Consider the following 27746-nt stretch of genomic DNA (forward strand, 5'->3'; position numbering starts at 1 on the left):
CCTGGGGGGCTTTGCCAGCCTGGGGCGGGAGGTGGCTGGGCTGGACGGTTCATGCTTGCCTGCGTTGCTGTCCTGCAGCCCGGACCGCAGGGAGAGTATTCCTGGCCCTGGGAAGGCCTCCTTGGGACCCTGCGCCTCCCACCCCAAGCCTTCCGAGAGGACTTGTGACTGGGAAAAGGGAGGTTGTGTGCACAGCTCTGCGTACCTGGGCAGTGTGGGAGCCACGCAGGTGGCTCACGTGTTCTTGTTGTGTGTGGTCCACAGATCTCGGGATCCTCCTGGGCATGGCCTTGGGGAACGAGGGTTTGGAGGTGTGGCCCTTAACCCGGAGCGAGGAGTGTGCCATCACTGGCTTTCTGCGGGACAAGCTGCAGTACCGGAACCGCCTTCAGTACATGGTAACTACGTGGGCACTTGTTGTGTCCCTCTTTCAAAGCCCTGTGGCTCATGGGATGTAAGGACCTGGAAATTCAGTCCCTCTCCTTGGACTTGTGTCAGGCCTGTGCCTGCCATGGCTCCCTTCTCCCTCACACACGCCCATGTGCCTCGTCTGCACTTCCTGTCCCCGCTCCTGCCATCCATCCTTGGGGCCTCCAACCCTCCTATCTGATCTGACCTTTGATCCCACCTCCACGTGGCACTCACCCAGTGACTCAGGAATGGATTCCAGGAAACCTTGGGGGAACCCCAGACACTATTTAGCAGGGGAGATAAGGACCTAGAAATTAGAACGTTTGATTCTTTTTATAGAGTGGACTACGTGGCATGTGGCTCTGTAGGTCTTTTTTTTTTTTTAACAGCTTTTTTGAGATATAATTCACATACCACACACCTCACCTGTTCAAGTGTACATTTCTATGGCTTTTAGTGTATTTGCAAAGTCATGAAACCATCACCATGATAAGTTTTAGAGTAATCTTTTAAAGTCATTTTCCTCACCCCTGCTAAAGGATATGATTCTCTAGGAGTAGTAAGCCTCTCATCCTACATTTTGGCCCGAGACTTATGCCTTAACATGTTTTGTTTTGTTTCACCTTCCCTGTGTCCCAGAGGAAAGAGCTGTCTTTATCCCAACTGGGAGCCAAGCACATGTTTTCTGTAGAGGACCACCGCTGCCATCAAGGGCCGGTCCTGGGTCCTCTCCTCCTGCATCAAATTCTTCTCCGAGGTTGGGGGAGTCTGAGCCATTTCTGGCTCTGATCTCATCCTTTGTTCTCTTGTATCTCCCCAGAAACACTACTTCCCCATCAACTACAGGGTCAGTGTGCCTTATGAGGGGGTACTCCGAATGGCCAACGTCACCAGGCTGGTGAGAATCCCCCCTCTGGAATGGGGAGGCCCCTGCCTCCTGGGACATCCTGTGGGCCCTGCCTGGAGGCACATTGGTCTGGGCAGATCCTATTGCCAGGGGTCTTTCCTGGCCCCTCAAGCAAGCCTGCCCTTGGCTCAGGCCCCAGGTGCCCCTCCCACCCCATCCACAGTGGATGCCCGTGGTCTGCCCCCTGTGCAGGACAAATCTGGGGGGCAATCAGAGCTGTGGGGGGCAGGCCCAGAGGCTCCTGTCTGGGGTTTCAATAATTTCTCCTGCCCTGCAGCAGAGGGCCCGGGTGAGCCAACAGGAGCTGCGGTATCTGTGGGTCTTGGTGAGTCTCAGTGCTACTGAGTGGGTGCAGGAGGTGCTGCTCGAGGGCCATCCATCCTGGAAGTACCTGGAGGAGGTACATACGCTGCTGCTGGATGTCAAACAAGGCCTCCCGGTGAGCCGTGCAGAGGTGCAGGTGGCCGGAGGTGGGGTGGGGGTGGTGTGTGTGTGTGTGTGTGTGTGGCCAAAAACTATCAAGGGAGAAGGTAAAGGCATGGAAAGTTCTGGCATGTCCTGGAGAGTGTGGGAGAAATGGGGGGGGCAGGGTGGTGGACTGGGCTTGGGGGGCAAGAGATGCGCCTGAGACCCTGTTATGCTCTGCAACCCTGGGCGAGTCATTGATCCCTCTCACTTTATTTCCACATCTAAGAAAAGAGGGAAAGGGGGAGGGATAAATGGGTGGAGCACAGGGGGCTTGAGGGCGATGAAACTCTTCTGTATGATGCTGTAACGGTGGGTATAATTGCATTTGTCAAAGCCCATTGAATGTACAACAGAAAGAGTGAACCCTAACGTAAACGGACCTTAATTAATAATAATAATAGAGGTTCCCGATCGCTGCCTGTTCAGCAGTGTTGATCGGAGGCCTGGGGGATACGTCTTCCAAAAAGCCTAGAGAGTAAGGTGACGGGGTCGGTGTGTATCCTCGCAGGCCATGTGTGTGCCATGGGACCCCTCCCCACACCCCCGCCTTGCCCTACTGACCGCCCCCAGCCCTCCTTAGGACCCTGGTACACAACTGCCCTGGGGCCCCACCTGTTGCCCAGCAAGAACAGCCAACAGGAAGCCAACTGTGAGCTTCTGCTGACACCAGGGCTCAGGGCCAGCACCTGCTTTTGCAGCTGCCGAGAACTTTGTGGAGGCTCTCCGTTCTGGTGGGGACCGGGAGACCCAGCCATTTCCTTGGTGGCTTTCTTGTGCCTGTGGGCAGGGGGTTTGGAGCTGACCTGGGGAACGGACTGTGTTCCATCCTCAATTTTCCTTGGGAGTGTCTCTGGCTCTGTGAGCTCTGGGGAGCTGGGAAGGAGATTGTGGGTAGGCTGAGGCCCTGCCCACCTGGGCTCTTCAGATTGAACCAGCTTTTTTTTTTAAAGATTTTTTTTTTTTTTTGATGTGGACCATTTTCAAAGTCTTTATTGAATTTGTTACAATATTGCTTCTGTTTTATGTTTTTGTTTTTGACCATGAGGCATGTGGGATCTTAGCTCCCCAACCAGGGATCGAACCTGCACCCACTGCATTGGAAGGCGAAGTCTTAACCACTGGACCACCAGGGAAGTCCCTGAACCAACTTTTAACCTCTTCTTTCTCACAATGTCAATGGTTGATGGCCCGTTCCATATGTTCCCAACATGTATGGGGCAGTGGGTCCTCCCTCTAGGGAGAGGGCCATGGGCATGGGCCCCTTTGCCCTCCTGCCACCCTCACTTCTCTCTCTAAGCCTTTGTATATTAGTTTTTTGGGGACTGCTGTCACAAATTACTACCAACTCGTGGCTTGAAACAACAGAAATTATTCTATCGCAGTTCTGTAGACCAGAAGTCTGAAATCAAGGTGTCAGCAGGGCCATGCTCCCTCCAAAGGCTCCAAAGGAGGATCTTTCCCACCTCTTCCAGCTTCTGGTGGCTGATGGTGTTCTTGGCTTGTGCAGCATCACTCCACCCTCTGCCTCTGTCTTCACATGGCCTTTCCCTCTGTGTCCCAGAGAAGAACCTGCTCCCTTTCTCTTACAAGGACAACAGTCATTGGATTTAGGGCCCACCATAAATCCACACTAATCTCATCTGGAGACCCCTGACTTAATTACATCTGCATAGACCCCATTTCCAAACAGGTCACATTCACAGGTACTAGGGATTAGGCCTTGGACAGAGCTTTTTTAGGGGGGTGTGGGGCAGGGGGACACACAGTTCAACCTAGAACACTTCACTTTTAGGAAGGTCCTTCCCCAGCTCAGGTCCCACGTTTCCTCCTGCTCCATGTCTTTTTTTTTGTTTGTTTAAGTATTATTATTTATTTATTTATACATACATTTATTTATTTATTTTTATGTTTGGCTGCGTTGGGTCTTCGTTGCTGCGCGCAGGCTTTCTCTAGTTACGGTGAGCGGGGCTACTCTTTGTTGCTGTGCGTGGGCTTCTCAGCGGTGGCTTGTCTTTGTTGTGGAGCACGGGCTCTAGGTGCGCGGGCTTCAGTAGTTGTGGCATACAGGGGCTCAGTAGTTGTGGCTCATGGGCTTAGTTGCTCCGCGGCATGTGAGATCTTCCTGGACCAGGGCTCAAACCCGCGTCTCCTGCACTGGCAGGCGGATTCTTAACCACTGCGCCACCAGGGAAGTGCCGTGCTCCGTGTCTTCTTCGACAGTTCTGGCCCCCGCTCTGTCCCTCCCACGGTGCCTGGTGCTCCCCACACCAGGTTCCTTTTGTTAAGTGTTGTGGAGAGGAGCCCCCGAGCTTGGAGCTGGAGACCCAGCCCTGTCAGTGTGCCTAGTGTGCCTCACGATATGACCGACCCTCCGGAGGGTCCTGTCTCTTCTTCATGGGAGTCGGTGTGGGTCTTTACATACTGAAGGACAGTGTCCCTGGGATAGGGACTCCTCATGTGGTGGTGGCCGGGCCTGGGCTAGAACAGCAAGGATGCCCCCACCTCCTCCCTGTCTGGCCTGCCCCTAGGAGAGGAAAAGAGAAGCTTCTGTGTGTTGTGCTTGAGTGAGGGACATCGAGGGAGCCCCTCCCAGGAAAAATGGCACCTGCAGGAAGGAGAGAAATTGCTCTCAGGCGTCCTGGTCACAGGGATCTCTTGTCCTCCTTCCAGGCAGGATAGCCACCAACCCCCCGCCCCCCAGAGCTCTCCTGGGATCTCTTCACAGGCTGTGGGTGGCACCTGTGGTCCTAAAGATTTCCTCCCTTTCAGGGTGTGGAGGTCAGCCCCCAGGTGGAAGCAGTGTTGTCCCTCCTGAGTGCCCCAGGAAGCCTGAAGCTGGTGCGGCCCAAAGCTCTGCTGGACAACTGCTTGCGGGTCATGGATCTGTTGTACTGCTCTTGCTGTAAGGAGCTCTGAGGGGCTGGGGGTGGGACACTGGGTGTCTGAGCCCAGGTCGCTGAGCAGAGCTGGGACCCTCCTCGGCATGCCCTCTGCTTCCCAGGGCTACAGGCCGTTTCTGGAAGCTGAGATGGGCCCTGGGTACAGGGACGACAGTGTGGCTTGGTCTGGGGATGAGCGGGCTGTTGACCACTCCTGCGGTCTTATTTGTGTCTGTGTGTGTGTGTCGCCTGCAGGTAAACAAAGCCCTGTCCTAAACTGGCAGGATTGTGAGGTGCCAAGGCCTCAGCCTCACAGCCCGGAGCCCTCGTCACAGTGTGTGGCTGCCCAGCTATACCCCCTGCGCCAGCAGCCCCCCGCCTCCCTGCCCCACCCCCCGGCATCCACGGCTGGAGCCCCAGCTCAGTGAAGCTGCTGAGGGCACAGGGCGAAGGCCTCCTGCCCTGAGTGGCCTGCATGGTAACTGGGTGGGGCAGCTGGAGGAGCTCCTGCAGGAGATGGACTGGGCCTGAGGCTTCTCTGGGTGGTGGTGGGGAGCCCCTCTTGGGAGAGGAGATCCTAGAGGGGTATTTCTCCTTTGAGGGGGACTCAGTGCCTGAGAAGGGTTCAGCTTCCCGCCTTCCATACCTCCCATGGTCTCACCTGGAGCGGTGGGCGCTGGGGGGCACCTGAAGGTCAATGAAGACAGAGCCTATGGCCCCTCCTGGCACTGCCTGGGCTGCCCCCTTCCCTGAGGGCAGGGCTGACCGTCTCCTAAGCCCAAAGAGGTGAGAGCTGTACCAGGTGGGCATGGGGGTGGGGACATGACTCGGCAAGGCCAGGGAGAGGGCAGCAAAGCTGGGGAGAGGGCATAGCCAAATGCCACATCTTGCCACAGTTCCCTTTTTCTATTAAACACCTGCTTTGTTTTGGTTTGTTTTGGTTTGCTTTGCACCTGCAAGGGTGAACCTGGAGAAGGCCCACCTGGAGAAGGCCGCTTTCCCCTCCTGCCAGGTGCAGGAGGCAGGAGGAGGGGCGTGGGCTGGTCTGGCTCTGGGGCCTCGGTCTGAGGATTCAGATGTGGAGTGGTCAGGGCCTTAGCCAGGGCCCTGGAATGGTAGATATTTGCGGGACAGAGTTCCTTCCAGCCCTGCCCCAGCCCCTGAAGCCTTAGCCAGCCTGACTGCGGGGGTGGGGGGGTTTTATCTCCCACAGTGTGTCCTGGCCACCGCCCTCTCACCCTCCATCTGGCAACCCCAAGACTGCCCCCAGCAGGGACAGAGCTGAGGCATTCAAAGGCATGGGTCCTGGCACGAGACCTGGCGACTCCTGCACGCCCCCACCCGCCCCCCATCACGGAGCCCTGCAGGGAGCCCCGCCCCCAGCCGGGATCTGGGATGGGATGGGCAAGGGCTGGGGTGCTGGCAGGTGAGCAGTGGTGGAGGAAGCCAGGCGGAGGCAGGGGTGTTAATTACAGTACAACTTTATTAATACTGGAATCTTCACAGTGCATTTGTTACTTGTAGCGGTGACTATTTAAATCAAGGAGAGGGTGGGTTGCAGGGGCGTGGTGGGGGAGGAGAGGATCATTTATCCAAAAACGGACAGAAAGAAAAGAAACAAAATGGTTCAGATGGGATGGGGGTGGTGAGGGGGTGGTGGAGGGAAGAAAAAGTGAGTAGGAACCAGGAGGGGGGGCCTGGGGTGGGGAAATAAATTAAAAAAAGGAACAAGTTAACAGCACCAGAAAAGTTACTTCAGTCAAAAGACACTTTTTGAAAAGAATATTTCTCTGTACAAAAAGAAAAATGAAACAAACGTAAAGAAGTCCCCCAAACCAAAGTTTGTGATGCGGGATGGCTGGCTCGGATCCCAAAGGGGTGGGCCTGCAAGGTGGTCACTAAATGGATGCAAGGCGATCAAGGGGATGGAGGAGTTATGTACAGCCCTGGGGGGGGCTTGGAGGGGAAAGGCGCCACTGGAGTATGGGTGGGTGGGGGGCAGGTGTGCCGCACCCACCCCCTCCCTGGGTCTCCGAAGCCACCCCCCTCCCCAGGGGCAAGCTCTTCCTCATGGGGACTCAGCTCTCCCCCCACCCCACTGCCCCTTACCCTGCTCACATCACATAACCTGCATCTTAAATCAGCCCGCCTGGGCAAACCCTGTGGTGAGGGGCAGTGTAAGCCCCGCCCCAAGCCTTAAAATACAGGCCACCTGCTCTCCTGGCCCCATCCTCGCCCGGCCCTCCTCCAGGTGTGGTGCGCTCAGCAAGTCTCCTTTCTCCGACCTAGCGACTTACAGGTACCGTTCTCCACCCGCCTTCGGGGACCCCGCGGGGCTCCATCCACTCAGGGGCATCCTTGGTTCCCCACACCCGCCTGGCTGCTGTGCCTGGACCCCAGTTTCCGGCACAAGAACTACCAGGAGCCCGGGCTCCATCCAGACCAGGAAAAGCCAGCTCTCCTGACCCCGGGAGGGGCCCCTGCCCCATGACCCTGCCGCCCTGGGCTGCCTTGCAGGGCCGCAGGAAGTCCTCCGCTCGCCCTTGGCACACGTGCTTTTACCTGCTTGGAGCTGGCGCGCAACATGGTGTGGGGGTACTCGCCACCTCGCTCCCCGCCGCCCGGACCATCCTGGGAGGGCAGCTCCTCTGACAACAGAGTCAAAGCTAATCTCCCCTGACTGCCCCCCCGACTTGGTCCACAGCAGACTGGCAGGAGGCCCAGCCCCCAGCCCTTTCCAACCTCACTGCGGCTTTGCTCCGGACGCTGGAGAGAAGAGCTGCTCTCTGGCCTCCAGAGCTGTTAGGCCCTCCTCTTGCCACAGGCCCAACGGCCAGTGTGGGCCCCCCCGTCCCTCAGGCACTCTTGGACACACCCTGTACCGTCTACCCTGTCCCCACAAGCAGTCCTTGTCCGGTCAGCTCATTTTGTGTTCATAAAAGAACCCCCTCCCGTCCCTCCCCCCACCCCCAGCTCCAGCCCCCATCCCCAGAGGTGGCTGAAACCATCACCAGGGTTGGTCACCATGTGCCCGGATGGCGACAGCATCCGAAAGCAGCTCCTGGGGGACTGGCCAGGTGACCTCTAGCCTCTGGACTCCTTCCCCGCTGCCCAGCCCCGCCCTGCCTCCAACCCCAGCCACCCCTGGGGGGAGGGGATGCTGCTTTAGGGTCCCCAGCCTCCTCCAAGCAGGTCCCCTGCATGTCTTCCCCAAGAGGCTTGACTTGGGCCCAGGCCCCTTTCCCCGACGACGATGACGACGATGACGACGATGACGATGACGACGGCAGCGACGGCGGCTGGGCTCCCAGCTGCAACCTCCCCCACCCCGCCCCCAACAGCCAGCCATCCCGCCATCCAGTAGAGCTTTCTCAGCAAACCAGATACCTTAGCCGGTTGGGCCCCTGGCCCTTGCACAGCTGCTCCCCGTGGGCCCTGCTCCCCGACGGAGAGGAGCCTGGAGAGGCAGAGAGATGAGACGACGGAGGAGGGAGGAGGAGGGGGCTCAGTCAGGGCGCGATGGGCTAGCATTCCGGAAGAGCCCGAGGCCACCGTCCCTGGGGAGGTGGCGAGAAGCTGGGCCAGGCTAGCTAAGCGGTGGCACTGCGGGCCCAGCCAGGCTGGTGGGACCGGGAGAGGCTGGCCCGGCCCCGCTGCTGTGGGCGGGGAGCGTGGCTCGGGGGCTCACCCACACCAGGAAAAGGCAGGGCCCGAAAGGAGGAAGAGGAAGGAGTGGGCAAGCACAGGTTGAAACAGGCTCCAAATCCAAGTTCCAGGCCTGCAGGCTCTGTCCTGGCGAGGTTTGTTAAAGAAGTCATTTCCTGTTTAAACCTTGAAATCCAAGATGAGTGTCTCTTTCCAATAAAGTAGCTTTGCCCCGTATGACTTTAAAAAAAAAAAAAAAAAAGCTTGCCTGGCTCTGCTCTCTCCCGTGCCTTTGCTCTGAGTGGTCGCTGCCTACCGACCAGGCCACTTGCCTCACCCGGGCCAGAGGGTGGGATCACAAGATGCGGGGCGCCGACCTGTCATTGGTGACGGTCCTGCGGAGCCGCACCCCGCGCCGGATGGCCACCAGCATGTCTTCAGCCGGGGGGTCGCTGGTGGCAGCGGGGGGCGGGGTGGGAGTCTCCTCCACGGGGGTGGCCGACAGGGCAGTGGGGAAGGGGAACTGGCCCTCGCCCAGGGCATGGGCGCCGGCCACCAGCTCCCCGAGCTTCTCCACCAGGCTGTGCCGGTTGGCGGCCAGCTGCTGCTGCTGCTGCTGCTCCTCGTCGTCCTCGGCTGCCAGCCCGGCCCCCGGCCCCGGGTAGCTGGCGGCCTCGGGGGACGGGCTGCCCCAGGCTGTGTTGGGCAGGCTGAGCCTCTTCGGGGAGGCCCTGGCCAGGTCCGGGGCCAGGGGCGAGGCGGCCTCGTCAGTGTAGAAGACGCACTCCTCGCTGCCCGCCCGCGTGGGCCCCACGTAGCCGGGGGAGTCGGGCACCGTGGGCGTCTTCACGGGGACAATGGGCGGCCGGATGGGGATGGGGCCGGCGCTGGAGAGGGTGCGGCGCACGGCGGGCTTGGTGGAGGGAGTGCGGCGGATGGTGGCCACGCCAGGGGGTGCGCCCGACGTGGTGGGCAGCCCGGCGGTGGGCAGCCCCGCAGTGGAGGCCGGGCGCTTGGTCTGGATCAGGCGGCGGTAGTTCTGGGCGATGTTGCTGTTGCGAGGGATGGTGGACGACTTGTCGAACTCGGGTGGGCCCTCCCCGTCTGCGTCCCCGTTCACTGAGTAGCAGTCGTAGTCGGAGCCTGGGGGGCACGGGATGCGGTGGGCCTGGGGCCCTAGGGGTCTGTGAAGGCCCAGCCGCCTGCCCCCGGCCCCCAGGGCCTACCTTGGGAGGGGATGGTGTCCTCGGAGCAGGAGGGTGTGGTGGTCTGCGTGCTGTAGCCGCTCGAGTACTGCAGGGAGTCCCGGCTGCTCTTCTGGTGCTCCAGGCTCAGGCCGCGGGTCAGCACCATGGCCAGATCACTGGCCGCGGGGGACACCTCCTCACCGTGCTGGGGGTGGTAAGACTGCAGGCTGAAGCCTTGCTCCCCACTTCCCCCTCAGCCCGGACTGCAGGCAGCCCCCAACAGGCTGAGCGGTCTGAGCTGGCCCTGCGACCACTTGCCTGGCCTCCTGGACCTGACCTAGGAGTGAAGGTGGGGCCCTGGTTGGGCTGCCCAGGGAGGTGCCGCTTACCTTGGCTGCGATGGTGGCAGGGGACATGCGGGGTCGCGGGGCCTCCTCTCCACTGGGGCCCAGGGTGCCCCCGCTAGCCGGGCCTGGCTCTGTGTCTCGGAGGAGCTCCACTCGGTCCTTCCTCCGCTGCAGGGTGCTGCCTGAGGGCTGCTCGTGGGGGCCGGCCTTGGCCCAGTCCTGCAGGGCATGGCCAAGGGGGCCCTCACTGTTGTTGAGGTTCAGGGTTTCCAGACCCACATGGGGCCTCAGGCTCACAATCATGGCCAAGGACAGAGCACAGAGGACGCTGTGACACCCGTCCTGCCAGGCCCATGGGCAGGATGAGGAGCCCCGGGAGGGGAAGATGTGAGCACGTGGGGAGTGGCTGCAGGTGGTGCCCAGGAGGCCTGTCTCGCGGGGAGCAAGTGCTTCGTGCACGCCCCTCTGGTTGAACCTGGGCCCTCCCTGTGTCCCGCTGTGGGTGGGAAGCACTGACCGTGGTAGGGGAGCTGCACTCGCTGACGGACTGGCAGGTTTCCGAGGCCTCGGAGGATGCTGAGCTGGAGGACTTCTGCCACGCAGAGGTGAGCAGGCAGGCAGATGGGCGGGGAGGCAGGAAAAGAGGAGGGAATAGATCTGGTCACAGCGCTGGCATGCAGCAGGGCCTGCTGACTCAGCATCCCCACCCCACGCCCTCCAGGGCCACGGCCACGGCCGTGAGTGTATGCAGTGGAAGGCAGCACCCAGAGCGCACACCATGGACAATGACCTGCCCCCCAGCCCAGCCCAATAACCACACACTTTGAGGATTAACAAGAGGACTGGCTGCTGATGGCCTGGATGTGGTGGGCAGGGAAAGAGCGATACTAAGGAGGGCAGCGGGGTGCTGGCTTGAACTGCTGGGTTGATGTGTCACTGTTTTCTCAGAAGGGCAGGCCTGGGGGAGGAATACAGTCCAGAGTTCCATCCTATACATGTTAAGCTGAGCTGCCTGTTAGGTATCTATGCCCAGATGCAATGCAGGCAATTGTATTTACAGTCTGGAGTTTAGGGAGAAGTCAGCTTTGGAACCACAAATCCAGCAGCCGTCGGACAGAATAAGGTCACCTAGGCAGTCAGGATGACGGTGGTTAGAGAAAAGGTTCAAGGACGTCAGGCCGACATTCAGTGCTTTGGAAGAAGAGGATGGCCCAGCGAAGAAGAGTGACAGGAGCTGCTGGTGGTGTGGAGGAAGACCACGAGCAGGTGGTGTCACAGAATCAGGGGAAGAACCTGACGCGCAAAGGAGGGAGGGTCAGTTGTGCTCGGCTGCTGGGGGTCCGTGCAGATGAGGCACAGGGGTGTGTGTGCAGGCCTCCAGAACTGTTTCACAGAATGGTGGGGCACAAGCCCACTGCGGACAGGACCGAGGGTGCCCAGGAGGCTCCTGCTCTGGACAGTGGCAGGAACTAGGTGCCCTGGAGGCCCCCCAACTCAAAACAACAAAGAGGGACTTCCCCAGTGGTCCAGTGGTTAAGTCTCCACGCTCCCAGTGCAGGGGGCCTGGGTTTGATCCCTGGTCAGGGAACTAGATCCCACATGCATGCCGCAACTAAGACCCAGCGCAGCCAAATAAATAAATACATAAATAACAAAAGAACAACAAAAACAAAGAATGAAGAAAAAAGCAAGGGCAGAAACAGGACCATGAGGGTCCCCAGGGCAGAGGCTGGCTTCAGCACTGTGGTTGAGACTGGGCAAGTGGCAAGGTGGAGAGCTCACCCTGTCGATGACCCAAATTAAACCTGGAAGGGAACTAATCAGTAGCACCTCTCCAGATCCTGTACCAGCCAAGTAAGATTCTCTAAATCATCCTGGTTTAGACTCCCAGATCTTTTTAATAGTTTATGATGAGCCAAGATGACTAAAATAAAAGGAACTAAACTCTATAGGTAAGGATTCGGAGGAAATAATAAACACATTTAGAATTTTACCAATATAATTGTTAAGACAAAATAAAAAATAAAAGGAAAAAAGTATTTGGAAAACTCAACGGAAAAATTCAACACCCATTCATGGAAAACAAAATACTTAGACTAGCAACAGAAAGGAACTTCCTTAATCTGATAAAGAGTTATCCACGGGCTTCCCTGGTGGCGCAGTGGTTGAGAGTCCGCCTGCCGATGCAGGGGACACGGGTTCGTGCCTCGGTCTGGGAAGATCCCACATGCCGCGGAGCGGCTGGGCCCGTGAGCCATGGCCGCTGAGCCTGCGCGTCCGGAGCCTGTGCTCCGCACCGGGAGAGGCCACAACAGTGAGAGGCCCACATACCGCAAAAAAAAAAAAAAGAGTTATCCACAAAAATATCAATACTTTTCTTTCTGAGGTTGGAAAAAGATAGGATGCCCACTATCACCATTTCTATTTAGCACTGGAAATTCTAGCAGTGCAGTAAAGCATGAAAAAGAAGTAAAAAGCAAAAAGATTGGAAAAGAAGAAAATAGTTGTTTGTAAAAGACGTGACTGTGTATGTATTATAGAATATTCAAAAGAACTAATATGTGTTTTTAGCGAGGTTATTGGATATAAGATCAACATAGAAAAAAATCAAATTGCTAAATATCAGCAGCTAAAAAACAAGTAAAAGACTCTGAAAAAGCTGAAATAATTTAAAATAGCATCAATAAACATCAAATACCCAGGGCAAAAAATCCAGCAGTAGATGTGCAAGATCCTCACATGAAAACTGCAAAATACTATTGAGAGAAGGTAAAGCCATAATAAATGGAGAGACATATGTAATCCCAGTCAGAATCCCAGGGGTTGTTTTTTGTTTTTTTGTTTTTTTTTAGTGGAAACTGACAAGCTGATATTAAAATTTATAAGGAAATGCAAAGGGCCAAAAATTGACAAGGTAATATTGAAGAATATCAAAGCTGGAGGACTTTTTTTTTTTTTTTTGGGGGGGGTGGTTCGCGGGCCTCTCACTGTTGTGGCCTCTCCTGTTGCGGAGCACAGGCTCCGGACGCACAGGCTCAGCGGCCATGGCTCACGGGCCTAGCCGCTCCGCAGCATGTGGGATCTTCCCAGACCAGGGCACGAACCCGTGTCCCCTGCGTTGGCAGGCAAACTCTCAACCACTGCACCACCAGGGAAGCCCTGGAGGACTTTTATTACCAGATATCAAGAATTTTTATAACGCTATTAATAATTAAGATGGTGTGGTATTGGTACAAGAACAGACAAATCAACCAGTGGAATAGAATACAAACTCCAGAAACAGCTATGCATTCACAGACACCTGTTTTATGACAAAGGTAACACACTACAGTGAAGTGGAGGAAAAGATGGTATTTTCAAAAAATTGTCAATTAGATATTCATATGGAAAAAATGACCTCTACCTCACCACACACACACACACACACACACACACACACACAATCAATTCCAGATAAGCTGCAGATCTAAATGAAGAAAAGGTAAAACAAAAAGGCTTTTTTTGGAGGAAAACATCTTTGTGACCTTGGAGTACACAAAAATACCTCAAACAGGACAGAAAAAGCAATAACAATTGAAAAAAAAAGGATAAATTGGACACATTAAAATTAAGAACTTTAGGTCATTAAAAGACCCCATTAAGGGAGTAAAACAGCAACCCACAGAATCAGAGAAGATTATCAGATGAAAAGACTTGTAGCCACAATATATAAGAAGTTCTACAAATCAACAAGAAAAAGACAACCTAGGAGAGAAAAATAAGCAAAAGATCTGAACGGGTCCTTCACAAAAGGAGGATATCCAAATGGCCTTTAAAGTATGAAAAGGTGTTCAACCTCATTAGTCATCAGGGAAATACAAATTAAAAACACAGGGCAATATGATATAACACCTATCAGAATGGCGCAAATGAAAAGGATACCAAGGTCTGGTGAGGAGGTGGAATAGCAGTAAACCACTGCTGTGCTCTTCCTGCCCATTTAATTATGGGAAGACATCGGAGACACTCGAGATGAGGGATAGTCTACGAAATACATAACCAGTATTCAAAAGTCATTTAAGAGGGACTGAGGAGCCATTACAGACTGGAGAAGCCTAAAGAGAGACGATAATAAAATGCAAGGTAGGGTCCTGTGTTGGATCTTGGACTCCTGGACCAGGAAAAGGACGTTAGTGAGAAAGCTGGCAAAATGTGAAAAGAGTCTGTTGACTAGTTAACAGTATTGTGCCTGTGTTAATTTCCTGGTTTTGAAAATTGTTTGGTAGTTACGTGAGATGTTAACATCTGGGGAGACTGTGGGGAGGGTGGGTGGGAACTCTGCACTCTTTTTACAGATTTTCTACAAGGCTAAAATTATTTCAAAATTAAAAAAAAACAAACCCTTAATGGATAAGTTAAATAGCTATAAAATAGAGAAAAAGTACATTGGAAGATGGACCTGAAGAAATTATCCAGAGAAACAAAGAGATGGGAAATATGAGAGTGAAGAAACACACAAATGAAAGTAAGAATAAAGAGATAATGGTTGACAGGCTTCCCTGGTGGTGCAGTGGTTAAGAACCTGCCTGCCAATGCAGGGAACACAGGTTCGAACCCTGGTCCAGGAAGATCCCACATGCCGCGGAGCAACTAAGCCTGTGTACCACAACCACTGAGCCTGCGCTCTAGAGCCCGCAAGCCACAACTACTGAGGCCTGCACGTCTAAAGCCCGTGCTCCGCAACAAGAGAAGTCACCGCAATGAGAAGCCTGCGCACCGCGATGAAGAGTAGCCCCCACTCGCTGCAACTAGAGAAAGCCCGCGTGCAACAAAGACCCAACTCAGCCATAAATAAATAAATAAATAAATAAATAAATAAATAAATAAAAGAGATAATGGTTGAAAATTCCTAGAACAAATGAAAAACATGAATACAGAGATAGAGAAACACAAACACACCAAGTGAGGTTAAACAAAAACAAATCCACAATTAGATACATTGTAGAAAAACTAAAGTGGCCAGAGAGAGAAGTTAGATCATTCACAAAGGCACAACAGTGACTGACAGCGGACGTTACAACCAGCCACAGAAGCCAGAACATGGGGGGAATATATCTTCAAAATGTGGAAACGGAGTAAATGTCACCCCAGAATTGCACCCCTGGCAAAACTAACTTTCAAGAAGGAGGAAAAATATAAAGCATATTTACAGATAAACAAAGACTGAGAGTTTACTACTACAGACCCATTCTAAAAGAACTTCTAAAGGACATATTTTACTTTAGAAAGAAGGAAAGTGACCTTAAAAGGAAGATGGGATACAAGGAAAAAATGAACAAAAAAAGTGTAAACACATATGGGTAAATCTAAACAGATACTGTATGTATAAAATAATGATAAAATTAAGAAGAAAAATGTCAACCATGGGGACGATTAAAAAGGAGATATATATAGCTAATAAGGGGAGGGAGTGGGTGACTGAAGTTAAAATATACGTTAAGGTCCTTGAATTATTCAGGAGGTAGGGCTGTGACTTTGCTACGGATGCATGGTAAAATTTCAAGGTAACCTGTAAAAGAAATGAAATAAGAAGTATAACTTAAAATCCAGTAGAAGGAAAATAATGGGGAAAGGAAAAAACAAAAAGCAAGAGAAGAGACAAAAGAAGCATAGAAAAAGCAGAATGAATAGAAAGAAAAAAGTAAGACAGAAGTCTAAATATTGCCAGTAATCATAATAAATATGAATGTACTAAAAACGTCAATTAAGAGATTGTCAGATTGGATAAGAAAAGAAAATCTAGGCATATGCTGTTTATAAGAAACTCATCTAAAACATAAGGACACAGTGAGCTTAAAAGCTGAGACAGAAAATGGTACCATAAATATTGAGCAAAATAAAGCTGAAGGAGCAGTAGTAATATCAAAACAGACTTTAAGCTAGAAAACATAAAAGTAACAGAAAATCAACTACATCACGTTAGGAGATTCAGTTCACTAAGAAGAGTTAACATTTTGAAGTTGAATGCACCTAATAAGATAGTCTCAAAATATATAAAGCAAACGGATAGAACTATATGGGAGAAATGAACAATTCCAGCTTTTCAACTACTGATAGGTAAAGCAGACAGGAGTGAATGGGGAATGAGGTAGAGGTGGTCAGTGTGGACAAATCTTTTGAGAAGTTTTGCTGTGAAGGAGAGAGACTAGGTGGCTGGAGGAGAACATGGAGGAAGGGAGGGCTTTTAAGATGGATGATACCAGAGCATGTGTTTGTGTACTGATAGGAATGAGCCAGCAGAGGAGGGGAGACTGGCAATGCAGTGGGGACATCCTTGGGCAAGAGAGCAGGAAAAGAGAATGCTGAGCTCAAATGGAGGCACTCGCCATGATGGGGAAGGACAGCACCCTGGGCATGTGGCCTGACCTCCCTCTGTCTCCTGCTGTAGTTCTCTGTTTCCATCTCACTGAGGCTGCAGGATCCGAGCCTGCATCTGAAGAGATTCTTGGGCCAGTCTCTGTGTTCAGAATGAGCTGGCCAAAGTGTGGAGAAGGGGGAGGATGTCTGCAGATCCTGGGGCTCCTGGGGGTACCTCCTAGGGCCAGCCACTCCATCACAGCCAGCCTATGCAGGGGGAGGGTCACAAGGTGCCAGAGCTGGTAAGCTGCTCCAAGACCTAGGCTTGAGGCAGTGAGTTCAGGCTGGTCCTCAATGTGGTGGCCCTGGGGACCTCCAGGGCTAGTCTCAACAGCCATAGGTGGCCCCCGACGTGGATGGCCTGAGGCTGGCATGAGGCCACTGCACCCTACCCCAGGTGGTTCAGCAGATGCCCCCTCACCTGGCTGGTGATGTCTGGAGGCATGGGCGAGGGGGGCTTGGAGTAGGTGGCATCCTGGGAGATGAAGCCAGAGTCGTGGGAGGAGACGCTGGAGAGGCGGGCGCTGGCGGTGGCCGGCTGTGCCAGGCTGCGGTAGCGACAGGTGGAACCAGGTGAGTATGTTTGGGCACCCCCAGGCCACGGGGCTCCTCCACCCTTGGTACTGCTACTGCTGCTGGGGGCGCTGGGGGCGCGAAGGGGGGCGCACAGCAGCCAGACAGGGAGACACAGGGGTGTGTGTGGAAGGGCGACAGACGAGGGTGGGGGAGAGAGGTGAGGGGCAAAGGAAGGAAAAGACAATGTCAGACTACAAGGTCCTGAGACCAAAGTGCCACAGAGGAGCTGGGTTCCAGGACTGTGGGACAGGGTGGGGCCTGGGCAAGGGACCACACTGAAGAGCTGGCCCAGCGCCTGCCCCCGGAGCACCCCAGAGCTACCTCCTACTCTGCCATCAAGAAGAGTAGACCTTAGGTTAACAAGGAGGAAACGGAGTCACCCAGCATCAAACAGTTTCCCAGTTAGGCTACAACCAGACATAAGTCTGATCATGACTGTCTTCTCAAAGTCTGATATTTGCCATCAAATCCTAATTGAACATCTACTGCGTGGTGACGGTCTGTGTGGGTCTTGGACTCACCATTGCCCTCATCCTTTCCGCCCCCTGAAGGGCGTCCAGCCCTCTGTAGTTCATATACTCTATGCAACCATTTCATCCCTGGGCAACGTTCCTGGCAATGAAGGTCACCTTCCTCCTGAGCATGACCGGGAAGGTGCCCAGGCTCCACCCTTGGTCATGGGTGTCCCCTGCAATCAACTCTCTGCTCCTGTGCCAGTCACCCACCCGGGGTCTGAAGAGCCGCCAGTTGACGTGGACCCTCCTCTCCCTGCAGGAGCAGCTGACTGCTGTGCCTGGCTTATTGCCCATACCCCAGTTGCCCAGCCAAGGTGGATCTGGGGAAAGGGTGCCTGGCACAGAGGGGTCTCCCTGCCAGTAACTCGCGCTATGATCACTGCCCTCCCGCCGAGGAGCCTTGATCTTAAATAGCTCTCCAAGTCCCACCCAGGAAGTGCTCCTGAGCCTGAGCCTGACCGGTGACTGAGCAAGACCTTTGGCCTCTCGCTGGCTCTGCAAGACCTCAGGGCCCAGCGTAGGCTGAGGTTCGGGCCCGTGGCAGCTGCCCAGGCACCAGCTCTCAGGAACCACCCAGGCTGCAGTGTCCATAAGGTAGTAAGCCTGTAGCCTCAGCACATGTTCCCCGACGCCTCCACAGCCCTCCCCATCTTAGATTCTTACTACTGCCCAGCAGTGTTGAGCCTGGCAGAGTCTAGTGGTTAAATGCTGGGATTCTGTACCTCAGCTTTCCCTTCTGTGAAATGGAGACAACACCATACCTGATACGGTGGTGTTAGGATTCAATGAAGGAAATGCATAAAGCGTTTAGCACGGCACCTGGTGCGCACTTATTGCTCCATAAACGAAGCCGCTGCCCCTCCGCCCGCCCCCAACACACGCCCGCACTAGCAGCAGTCTTGCGACGAGAGTAGTTTCCCCTATGCTTGCAGATTCCTTGAAGACACAGGAGTTGTGTGGATTCTGGGGCCCTGAAGCTATTCTTGATGCAGTTTTGGTGGGACCTTCCCGATTCCTTGCTGCAGTACCCCTGCCCCTCCCTGCACCCCACTTCAGCCCCCCACTGACCTGCACATACTGGACTTCCGGGAGCTGGAGCTGCTGGGCGATGAGGGTGGGGTCTGGTAGGACCAGCTGTAGTCTGAGCCCTTCAAGTCTTTGATCACCTGGATGGGGACATGAATGGGGTCACTGGAAGCAGCCCTGCCCTGCAGAAAGCCTCATCATTTTCCTGGGCCTCCCCTCTGAGGGCTAGTAGGGCCAGAGGCCCCCGGCTGTCTTCCCAATTGAGAACTGGGCCCAAAAGAAGATCCCTGGGAGTCTGAAGCCCCCTGCCCCCCAGCCTTTTCCTAACACAAGCTCCTCACTCAGGGGCAGGAAGCAGGGCTGCCAGAGGGCTGGGGGGGATGCCTGGGGAGATTCTGCCCCCTCTGCTTCTCAGGGAAGCTACGCAGGCCAGGACATGGGAGAACCTGGTGCTCCTGAGGACTCACTGTCGCTGGCAGAGGAGCCAGGCCAGAGTGACCATGAAGGACACCACGGGGTTCAAATCCTGGCTCTGCTCTGCTCTTGGGCAAGTTCCTGGCTCTCTCCTGTGAAATGCAGCCAATCATTCCTATTTTAGAGGGCCACTGGGGTGAATGAATGAGGCGACCCATGGCAAGTGCTCCGTGTGGGCTGGGCACACAGTAGGCGCCTAGTGAGAGCAATGTCACGGCGCTGTCAGGTAGGGCTGACCCTAGTGCAATGGGAGCACGGTGGTGAGGTGAAGTGGGCAGGGTGGCACGTGGGGGCAGGAGCGTCTGGGTCTAGGGGAGCTGACGGGTCTGGGTGTGGATGGCAGGTAGGCATCATCAGGCCTTGCTTGCTCAGGGGGATCCTGTGGATCTGGGACTTCTGCTCTTGATATAAAAGCCCCCATTGGGTCCTGGGCACACCACCCCTCACCTGGGCAGATGCTCCTAGATCCCCACAGAAGGTGGTCCTCTGTGTCCAGCTGCCTCCCCCAAATGCTGTCCCCTTTTCTCCTCTATCATCCCCAACCAAGGGCAAGCCATCCCCTCCCCTGTCCTGTCCCCAGGGCTGGCCGCACCTGCTCGCTGGCGGGGGGCAGCTTGTGTGGCTCCGCGGTCAGCACCACCAGGTCATCGATGATGCCCTGCAGGTGGGTGATCTCTCCCAGCATGGTCAGCTCGCCGTTCTGATGGAACAGTAAGTCAGCCTCTCGGCCCCGCCCCTGCCCACGCACCCTGGTGGACCCGGCCATACCGGGTCTCCCCTCCCTCACCCCTTCCCACCAACCAACGCTGCTTGGGCTGATGGAGGCTCCCAAATCATGGTTCTTGGGAACCCCTCAACTAGCCCAATGGTGGAGACGCTCAGAACGCCTCTCTGTCCCCGAGGAACCCACCACCACAGGCTGCAGGAAGGTGATGAAGGTGCAGAAGCGGCCACGCTCCTCAGTCAGGGCCCGGCGCACCGCCTGCTTCTCCGTCTCCTCCAGCAGCAGGTACATGTCGTTCACGTCCTGCAGGGCACTGTCCAGCTGGGGCTGCAGGTCTCCTTTCCCTGGAGGGGTTGGGAGGAGAGGCCACGCTGGGGATGCCGGCCTGGCCCACTGCATCCACAGCTCAGACCCCGTGGTGGTGTCCCTGGCCGTGGGGCTGGGTACTGCCATGGGGGCCAGGGGGCTGGGGAGGGCAGTCGGGACGCTGGGGCTTGTGGAAGGGCTGGTACCCAGAGCAGACAGAGAGAACAGATAAACAAAGCACACAGGAAAGATACCAAAGCTGCGAAGCCACCCAGGTCCTGGGGTGAGCAGAGCCCTGGGCAGCCCCAGGGCCGCCCTTGGAGCAGCTGTGCTCAGGAGAGCCCAGTGGCAGCCTCCTCAAGAGCTGAGACTTCCACCCCCCAGGATACCCTCACTGCCCGTGGGATGGTGGCCCCTCACGTCCCAGGGCACAGGGAGGAGGAAGGGAAGCAGGACAAAGGAGAACGTGGGGGGCGCAGCTGTAGGCCAGGCCATGAGGGGGTGTAGGGGCCAAGAGGGCTAGGGGCTGGGCCCAGGGGACAGGGAACGGGGTGCCTCCGTATGGGTCCCCACTCAGCTCAGGGAATGATGCACAAGGACAGCAACAGCGACACCAAGAAGCGGCGAGAGAGACAGGGAGAGGCGAGAAGATGATGTAAAGGAGACAGCGAGACAGGAAGTGGGGAGGCAAGAGGTAAGGACTCTGGGAGGGCCTGGCGGGGGCGGGGCAGCCAGGGCCTGTGTCCCCACCCTGCCCAGTCCAACCCCTCTTGGCCTGGCAGACTGACCCAGCAGTGGCCCCGGACTCATCCCTGGCCAGGGGCCCCAGGGGCCCCAAGGGGACTGTGCCCCAGGCCCCTCCCTCGCTGGACCGACCGCCTTCCTCGCTCTTCCTTGGCCTGGAGAGGCTCCTTCCAATGGCCCTGAGCTGGGGGAGACAGACAAATGCGACAAGGACGACAAGGACGGGAGGAGCAGCTGGAGGGATGGACATCTGACTTACCAAGTAGCTCTACAGGAAGGATTGGGACGAGGAGAGGAGAGGAGAGACAGAGAAAGAAAGAATGTGTGAAAGACAGCCGGATGGACAGAGCCACTCCTGGGGGTGGGGGGTGGGGCCTGGGGGGGCCTGGGGGGCCTGGGCCTGTTGGCCTCCTGCTGCCTCCCTGGGAGGGGAGGTCCTGGGTCGGGTCTGGGGTGCAAGGTGCTCCCTCTGCCCCACCCAACAGGTTGGAGGGTCCTGTGTGCGGGATAGGGCCCCTCAGGCCAGGATGATGCCCTGGGGCGCCCCTCAGGGCGGCGGGGAAGACAGAGCGGGGCCCCGTGGGGCTATGCCTCTGTGGGCCAGCTCTGGGCTCTACCTTTGCGTGCTTTCTTCTGCAGTTTCAGCGTGTCTGAAGATTTCTTCTTGATCTCATGCCTGGCTCGTTTGTACTCTGTGCAAGGGATGAGAAAGGAGCCCTGTGACGGCGGCTTCCGCCCAGTGTGGGGCGGGAAGCACGGCCGAGCCCCAGACCCACCTTTTGCGTGGTCCTTGTCCAGCTGGTTGGCCGACTTCTTCCAGTCCTCGATGCGCTCCTGCAGTGGGTTGATGAGGCTCTCCAGAAGCGCACTGTGGGCGGGGGCAAGAGGGTCAGGGCGACCATGGAGGTGTCCCCGTGACACGCCCCCCTCCCCGACCGCAGCGCCCACTCACTTGGTGAACTGCCGCAGCTTGGTCTCGATGCTGCGGTGGCGCATGCACATGCGCGTGAGCGCCGAGCCGATATCCCGCGTGGCCCCTGGCGAGGCAAGCGCGCAGCATGTGAACGGGCCCGACGGGGCTTCTGCAGTCCCGGCCTCGGGCCACGAGGGGGCGCACCGGCCCGAGAAGGCCGAGCCGGCACCCCGCGCCCCACCCCCCAGCTTTCCGCAATCCTGCCGGCCTCAGCAGGCGACTTGATCTTTTCTCAGTATTTACCAAGGCCCTCCTCCGTACGGGCCCCAGGTCCTGCGCATCCTGGCTATGCCAGCCTCCTGCAGCTGCGGCTGCTCTGCTGGTCGGGCCAGGAGCTGCTCTTCACCCCAGCTGGGAGAGGCTGGCATCAAAGACCAACCAAAATCCCCTCCTGCCCTACCAGGAACCCCCTCCTGGTGTGCCCAGATGCAGGTGTGAGAGTGCCAGCACGCGCCCACTGCCTTGGTTCTCACCACCCGAAGGAGCAGGGGACCCAGGTCCCTGCTACTCAGACCAGAATGCAGAGGAGATGCCAAGGCCAACAGGGAATGTTCACCTGCCCTCTGTGCTCTCAGAACTGGCAGAAGGGGGTGGAAAAGAAGAAGCCACAGTCAAACTCACCATAGGGAAGCATGAACAACTGTGGCTGAGGGGTCAAACCAGACGCCCAGAAGCGAGAAGGGAACCCTCCTTTGTAACATCCTGTCATCTTTCGCCCACTCCTGCTTGCATGCCTCTAATGACGAGAGGCTCACTCTCTCCACAAAAAGCCCATTCCATTAGGGAGCAGAACTCAAGGTCCCGACTCTGGGCCTGGTGTCCTCTTCCCGGTTCCTATTCCACTCAGCCTTTCCAGCTTCCAAGCCCAACCTGGGGCATCCCCAACCTCCAGCCATGCCCCCTGCCTACCTCGGGTGTTGGTGGCCATGTCAGCCACTTTCTGGAAGGCATCCAGGAAGGCCACAGCAGCCAGCACAGTGGTCCTGGGGAGATGGACAGTGGGATGGTCTGTGGGTGAGGTGTCTTTTCTACCCATTCCCTCCCCAGCTGGGGCACCCTCAGCAGCCTCACCTCAGCTGGGAATGCAGCTTTGTGGCCTTGGAGTTGAAGTCCTCCCAGATGGGGTAGGAGCTCTGCAGAGGAGATGGGAGAGGAAGGGAGACTCCATGAGGACTGCAGGGCTCTACCTGGGCTGGGCTCCCCACATGCCGGGGTCCAGACTCTGGGCAGTTTCTGAGACAGCAGCCCTGCCCCTGCGGAGAGGAAGGCTCCTGGGCTCTCTAGGGGGACAGGCGACCAAGGACAGAGACCTGGGGCATGAAGGAGGCCTGGCCCTGGGACCAGGCACCTCTGCCCATTCCTCCCTTCCTGACGGTCAGGAACTCTGGCCCACTGTCTGCAATGGCGGCCCACATCCTCAACGGAGATGGAAGCAGTGAATGGCAGGTCCTGTCTCCTCGGGGATGGGAGGGGCCTGGCAGGGAATCTGGGCTGAGCCACATGAGGGGTACTGTGTTCCCCCGACACAGCCCAGGATGGTCCACATGGCATGGGGGCAGAGGCACAGTGCCAGGGCTCAAGGCATGCCAGGTCTAAACTGGGGCCTCTAGGGCCCCCACCCTGTGCCCTGGAAGCAACTGCCAGCCCGGCCACCCATCCATCCCGGGCCAGCAGAAGTGGCTCCCAGGCCCGGGGAGGCTATGGCTGCTTCAGAGCCTGGCCAGCCTGCCTGGGACAGTCAGGCCCCAGGCTGAATGGGGCCTTGTGCGGCCAACAGAGCCACCTTTCTCCACCCCCGGTTCTCCTCCCCTCCTGGGGACACAGTGTGGCCTTTATCCCAGCCTGGCCCAAAGTTCTGAGTTGGGAGGGGGTTTCCCAGTAGGGAAGCTAGGCTCTTGGTGACCAAATTGTCCAGTGAGATCAAGGGGTTTTTCTGGCTAATGGGCCCTCGCATGGCTGTTGGGTTCTGGCCCAATGGCCCTGTGGAAGACTCGATTCTTGAAGGGGAGCCTCAGGCCGGCAAAGCCCCTGGCCCCAAAGTGCTTCCGACCTTCCCTTCCATGTGGGATGGGATGCTGGGAGCTGGGGCTTTTCCGGTGGAAAGGGGGAAGGCAGAGACCCCAGTCCCCAAGGCCTCAGAGGGAGGCTCTGCCGGGCTGGAAACCCAGGGACAGGGCCAGCCTGCAGGGGTGGGGAGGACAGGGCAGCTTCTGGGAGCCTCAGAAACTCCCTCCCCTCCCAGCCCAGCCCAACCAGTGGCCAGGGAAAGCAAATATTTGAGAAGTTCACACAGGCTGGAGCGGGAAGGGGGAGGCTGTGCGTGGGCTGTCTCCATGCGGCACGGCTCAGGGTAAAGGAGCCCGGGAGGCCGCCCCTGACAGTCCTGAGGGCCTGGTGCCCTCCCTCACCTCAACACCCTCAGCCCTAAGCCTTGCCAAGACCTCCAGGGAGGAGGGATGATGCTGTGGGTACAGGGGTCCAGAGGCACCGTTCTGGCCCCCAGAAAACCTAAGCACCCCCAGCAGCCTCTGGGCAGTCTCAGAGGGCAGCAGGCTGGGAGAAGCTGGGAAGACACAGGTCCCTACCCCATTAAAGTCCCTGGCTGGGGCCCACCCCGACGCTTCTGCCCAGCCAGGATGGCTCCATCCCAGACCCTCACAGCTTTGGCTTTCCCGGTGGAGAGCGGACAGGACGGGGCATGGGGGAGGCCAGGCCTGGCCCCTCCTCAGCAGATGGACAGGAGCACCTGGGTCTCTAAGGACCTGAGACTCTACCCCCCACCGGTAACTCATGAGGACCCCAGAGGTGAGGTTGAGGGGCCGAAGCAGCCAGAGCCCCAGGGGTGTCCTCAGTCTTCACCTGGACCTGTGCCCTCACGTGGGCCACACCCTGGCTGTCAGGTTCTAGGACTCTGGTTTGTTATCACTAGTGACAGGGACTGCTACTGTCTGTCGATCAAGAGCGTGTGGTGGGCCAGGCACTGTGTGATCGCATGGAATCCTTACAATGACCCTGTGAAATGAATACTGTTGTCACCCCCGTTCTACAGATGAGGAAACTGAGGCTCAGAGAGATTAACCGGCTTGCTCAAGGCCATCAAGTGCCAGGGTCAGGATCTGATCCCGTCTGACTGGTCACTACACGTCAGGGATCCCCCCCCCCACACTTCTGGGATGCGGGGAGACGAATATCTGGGCATCGAGGGTGGGTAGGGGGCAGGAACTACATGGATGGGAGAGACGCCCAGCTCTGCCCCCAGAGCAGTGGGCTGCTCTGGAGGGGAGAGGTTACCTGCTCACTAGAGGTGCTCAAGTGCATGGGATGAGACCAGTAGGCAGGCTGCTGGGCCCCAGGCCCCTGGTACCCGGACATTGTCTCTAACCGGGCCCTAGGCTGTGCAGATGAGCGACTCAGGCTGCAATCCCAGAGAGGGGGCTTTCTGGGTGGCCTTGGGCCAGGGCGTCCTCTCTAAGCCTGTCTGCTCACCGGTAAGGTCAGGATGGGAAGTGCACCGATGTCAGCAGGTCAGTATGGAGACTGCATGGAAAGCACTAGCACAGTGCCCAGCACACAGTAAATGCTAGGTTAACGCTGGCGGACAGAGCAGATACTTGACCCCTGCTTCCCTGCCAGGAGCCTCTCCCACCTGGCCAGGGCCTATGTGTCTAGGTGACACTCCCCACTCTCGAGGGCAGGCAAAGATTATGACCCTGTTTTCTGGATGGGCCAGTGCTGCTGAAGGTGAGGCCTGGGGCTGAGGCACAGCCCTGGGTGCCACACCCAGCCCTGTCATCTTGGGCAAGTCCCTGCCCTTCTCTGGGATTCGATGGGCATCTGAGCTAAATGAGGCACAGCAGGCAAGGAAAGCTCCCGAGGGCCCCCTCCCCATCCCTGAGCTACTGTCCTCCTCCAGGCCGCCCCAGGCTCCAGGTGTAGGTCCTCTTCCCCCTACTCTGCCTCTCCCACGCCAGGGTCTGGGCCTCTAGGAGGGCCAGGGTGTGCTGTTGTGGGGCCTGTGGCCGTGCGGTGGCCGTGCTGTGGCCGTGCGGTGGCTGTGCTTGCCCTGTGTGGAGGGGCCTCACAGGTAAGCTCAGTCTCCTCAACCTGGCCACGTTCCTCTACGGAAACCCTGCTCCTTCTGTGGCTCAGGCCACAGAAGGAAACAGCCAGAAGCTGTCCCTCAAATCCAGGTGATCGACCTCCAGGTGGCCCGGTCCCCTGCTCTGTCCCTGGCCCAAACACATGCATGTGTCGTAGGTATATCAGGACTTGGCATCACCGCAGGTGAAACCTCTCCCAGTTTGCTTCCACACATCAGAAAATCCTGCCTCAGTCACTTGTTACAATCTGGGCCCAATTCCTTCTATCTCATCCCAAAGTGCCTTGCAAATTGCCTGGAGAGGGAGGGAGACAGTCCTGCCCCTCTGCTCTGTGCGAAAGCTGCTGCTCTCTGCAGTGTTTGTGGAGAGGATGCCAGAAGGAGGAGGGTGTGGGAAGGTTCCCCTCTGCCAGCCCTGGGAATGGGTGGGGGAGGGTTGTCTGGGCTGCTTGGTCCCAGGATGGAAACCCGATGCCAGGGCTGTGATGTCCACAGGGCAGGAGGGGCTGCGGAGGGCAGAGAGAGGCCAGGACTTTTGGGGGCCGGCAGAAGCAGCTTGGAGTGGAGTTGCAGGGGACGGAGCTCTCGGGGGAGCACCCTATACGGGGGCAGTGAGTGGCACCTATGCATGCTGCTAACCCTGTAGTTCCCAGTGCGGGTGGCTCCAGTTCTCTTGGGGGTGGGGGGTGGGGTGCAGGGATCTGGCAGCTGCCCCTGGGGCTCTTCTCCTGGCAGCACTGGGAGAGCCCCCCGAAGGGCCTGCTTGGGCACTGTGGTGTGTCCTCCCGGGGCCTGCGACGTCACGGTAGGATTCTATGTTGTGTACTTGGGAGTGTGAGATAGGCTGTGAGGGCGGGGGTCTGACGAGGTCCCAGTTCTCTCCCCTGCTCGTCCCCTGCCCCACAGGCCTGCCCCAGAGGGGAAGGGTAGAAATGCTGCCTCCTGGCCCCCGTCGTGTCATCGGAGCTGCCAAACCCTAGCCTCTTTGGGGGAGAGGATCCCCCTCACTCCCTAGACCACCAGTGAGGGGTGAGGTCAGGGAGTGTCCAGCAGTCTCCTTAATGACCTTGCGCCATTCCCAGGCCTCAGTTTCCCCACCTGGTGAGCCAGCGGTGGGCCAGGAATTGGTGGCCCGCTGCAGCCTGACCTTGGGCAATCATGGAGAGGGGCTGGAGCTGACAGCCCGGAGCAAGAGTAGCCCTTCCCTGGGGCTGTTCCATCAACCCAACCTTCTTCCTCCTCCTCCCAAGGTGGGGACAGAAGCCTTGGGATGCAGGAACGCTCATCGTGGACACCTTGGAGTCCTGGAGCTTGTTTTGGGGGACCCAGGCAGCGGGTGCGGAGGCCGAGGCCGGCAGGGAAGGAGTTAACGGTTCCCTGCTTTATTATTTTTCCCTGCTTTGGCGGTGACAGCATTGTCTGGGCTCCCGGGCCGTCGTGGGCGGGGGAGTGGGGGGGATGGTGGTGTTAGGGGGCGGAGGCCGGAGACCCCGGGCCCGTTAAAGGGCCGTGGAGTCGCTCCCGGAGCCAAACCCCATTCACGGTTTGGGGGTCTGGGGCGCGGGGAGCCCGCGTGTGCGCAGGCTCGGGTCTGGTCCCCAAGGGGGCGCTGCGACCCGGGCGACCCGGGGCTTGGACCCCGGACACCGCACGGACACCCCGACACACGAGCACCCACACCCCCAAGACGGGCACCCAGAGACCCGGGCGCACGGCAGTCGCAGGCCAGACAAGGACAAACAGACACGGCGGCGCACGGACACAGCGGGGCACGGCTGCCCTCCGCCACGCGTCCCCAGAGGGGGCACGCACCCGCATAAGCACCCGCGCGCCCGCAGGGTGGCCAGCCCCGCCGCGCCCCGTTACCTTCATGTCGTTGACGATGGCCTGGAAGAGCCCTCCCAGGGCGCCGCACTCCTTCTCCGCCGTCTCCATGCTCGGGCCGGGCGGCAGCGGCGGCGGCGGGGCGCAGGCTGGGCGCGGGGACCCGGGCCGCGGCGGCTTTCGCTCCGAGGCCGGGTCGGGCCTGCAGCCTCCGGGCTGCGCTCAGCGGCCGGCCGCGCCGCGCT

General features: G+C 57.4%; 2 protein-coding genes across 3 annotated transcripts in view; one reads left to right on the forward strand and one right to left on the reverse strand.

Annotated features, from left to right (window-relative positions):
* The window catches only part of IL34 (interleukin 34), a 61178-nt gene extending 55592 nt beyond the window's left edge, over window positions 1-5586 (forward strand). Inside the window, exons 4-8 of the mRNA XM_082608262.1 lie at window positions 265-398; window positions 1232-1309; window positions 1596-1757; window positions 4556-4688; window positions 4921-5586. Coding sequence (XP_082464388.1) covers window positions 265-398; window positions 1232-1309; window positions 1596-1757; window positions 4556-4688; window positions 4921-5093 — 680 coding nt within the window. The 3' untranslated portion in view covers window positions 5094-5586. The remainder of the gene's footprint in view (window positions 1-264; window positions 399-1231; window positions 1310-1595; window positions 1758-4555; window positions 4689-4920) is intronic.
* Window positions 5587-6128: 542 nt separating this feature from the next.
* MTSS2 (MTSS I-BAR domain containing 2) lies at window positions 6129-27739 on the reverse strand. 2 transcript variants are annotated; one of them, XM_082608234.1, is made up of 14 exons: window positions 27544-27739; window positions 22650-22711; window positions 22488-22561; window positions 21558-21642; window positions 21382-21473; window positions 21223-21297; window positions 19742-19899; window positions 19424-19531; window positions 18400-18497; window positions 16662-16884; window positions 10362-10436; window positions 9887-10063; window positions 9537-9702; window positions 6129-9453 (listed from the first exon to the last, which is right to left on the reverse strand). In XM_082608234.1, exons 1-14 carry the CDS (start codon window positions 27610-27612, stop codon window positions 8666-8668), a joined length of 2250 nt encoding a protein of 749 aa, XP_082464360.1. In that variant the 5' UTR covers window positions 27613-27739; the 3' UTR covers window positions 6129-8665. The 2 variants fall into 2 exon arrangements, with proteins under 2 accessions (XP_082464360.1, XP_082464361.1); XM_082608235.1 differs by having other exon boundaries at window positions 16662-16788; window positions 27544-27737.
* Window positions 27740-27746: the final 7 nt, after the last annotated feature.

Source organism: Mesoplodon mirus, assembly GCF_964341445.2.
Source record: "Mesoplodon mirus genome assembly, chromosome: 19".
NCBI lineage: Eukaryota > Metazoa > Chordata > Mammalia > Artiodactyla > Ziphiidae > Mesoplodon > Mesoplodon mirus.

What these genes read in the sequence shown, in the direction of transcription:
- MTSS2 (XM_082608234.1), bottom strand. Translation starts at nt 27,612, where the DNA reads ATGGAGACGGCGGAGAAGGAGTGCGGCGCCCTGGGAGGGCTCTTCCAG. An exon ending in CCTTCCTGCAGCCTGTGGTG is followed by an intron (nt 19,532 to 19,741) that starts GTGGGTTCCTCG and finishes CTGTTCCATCAG; the next exon opens with AACGGCGAGCTGACCATGCT. An exon ending in AGTGCAGCTCCCCTACCACG is followed by an intron (nt 10,064 to 10,361) that starts GTCAGTGCTTCC and finishes CATGCCCTGCAG; the next exon opens with GACTGGGCCAAGGCCGGCCC.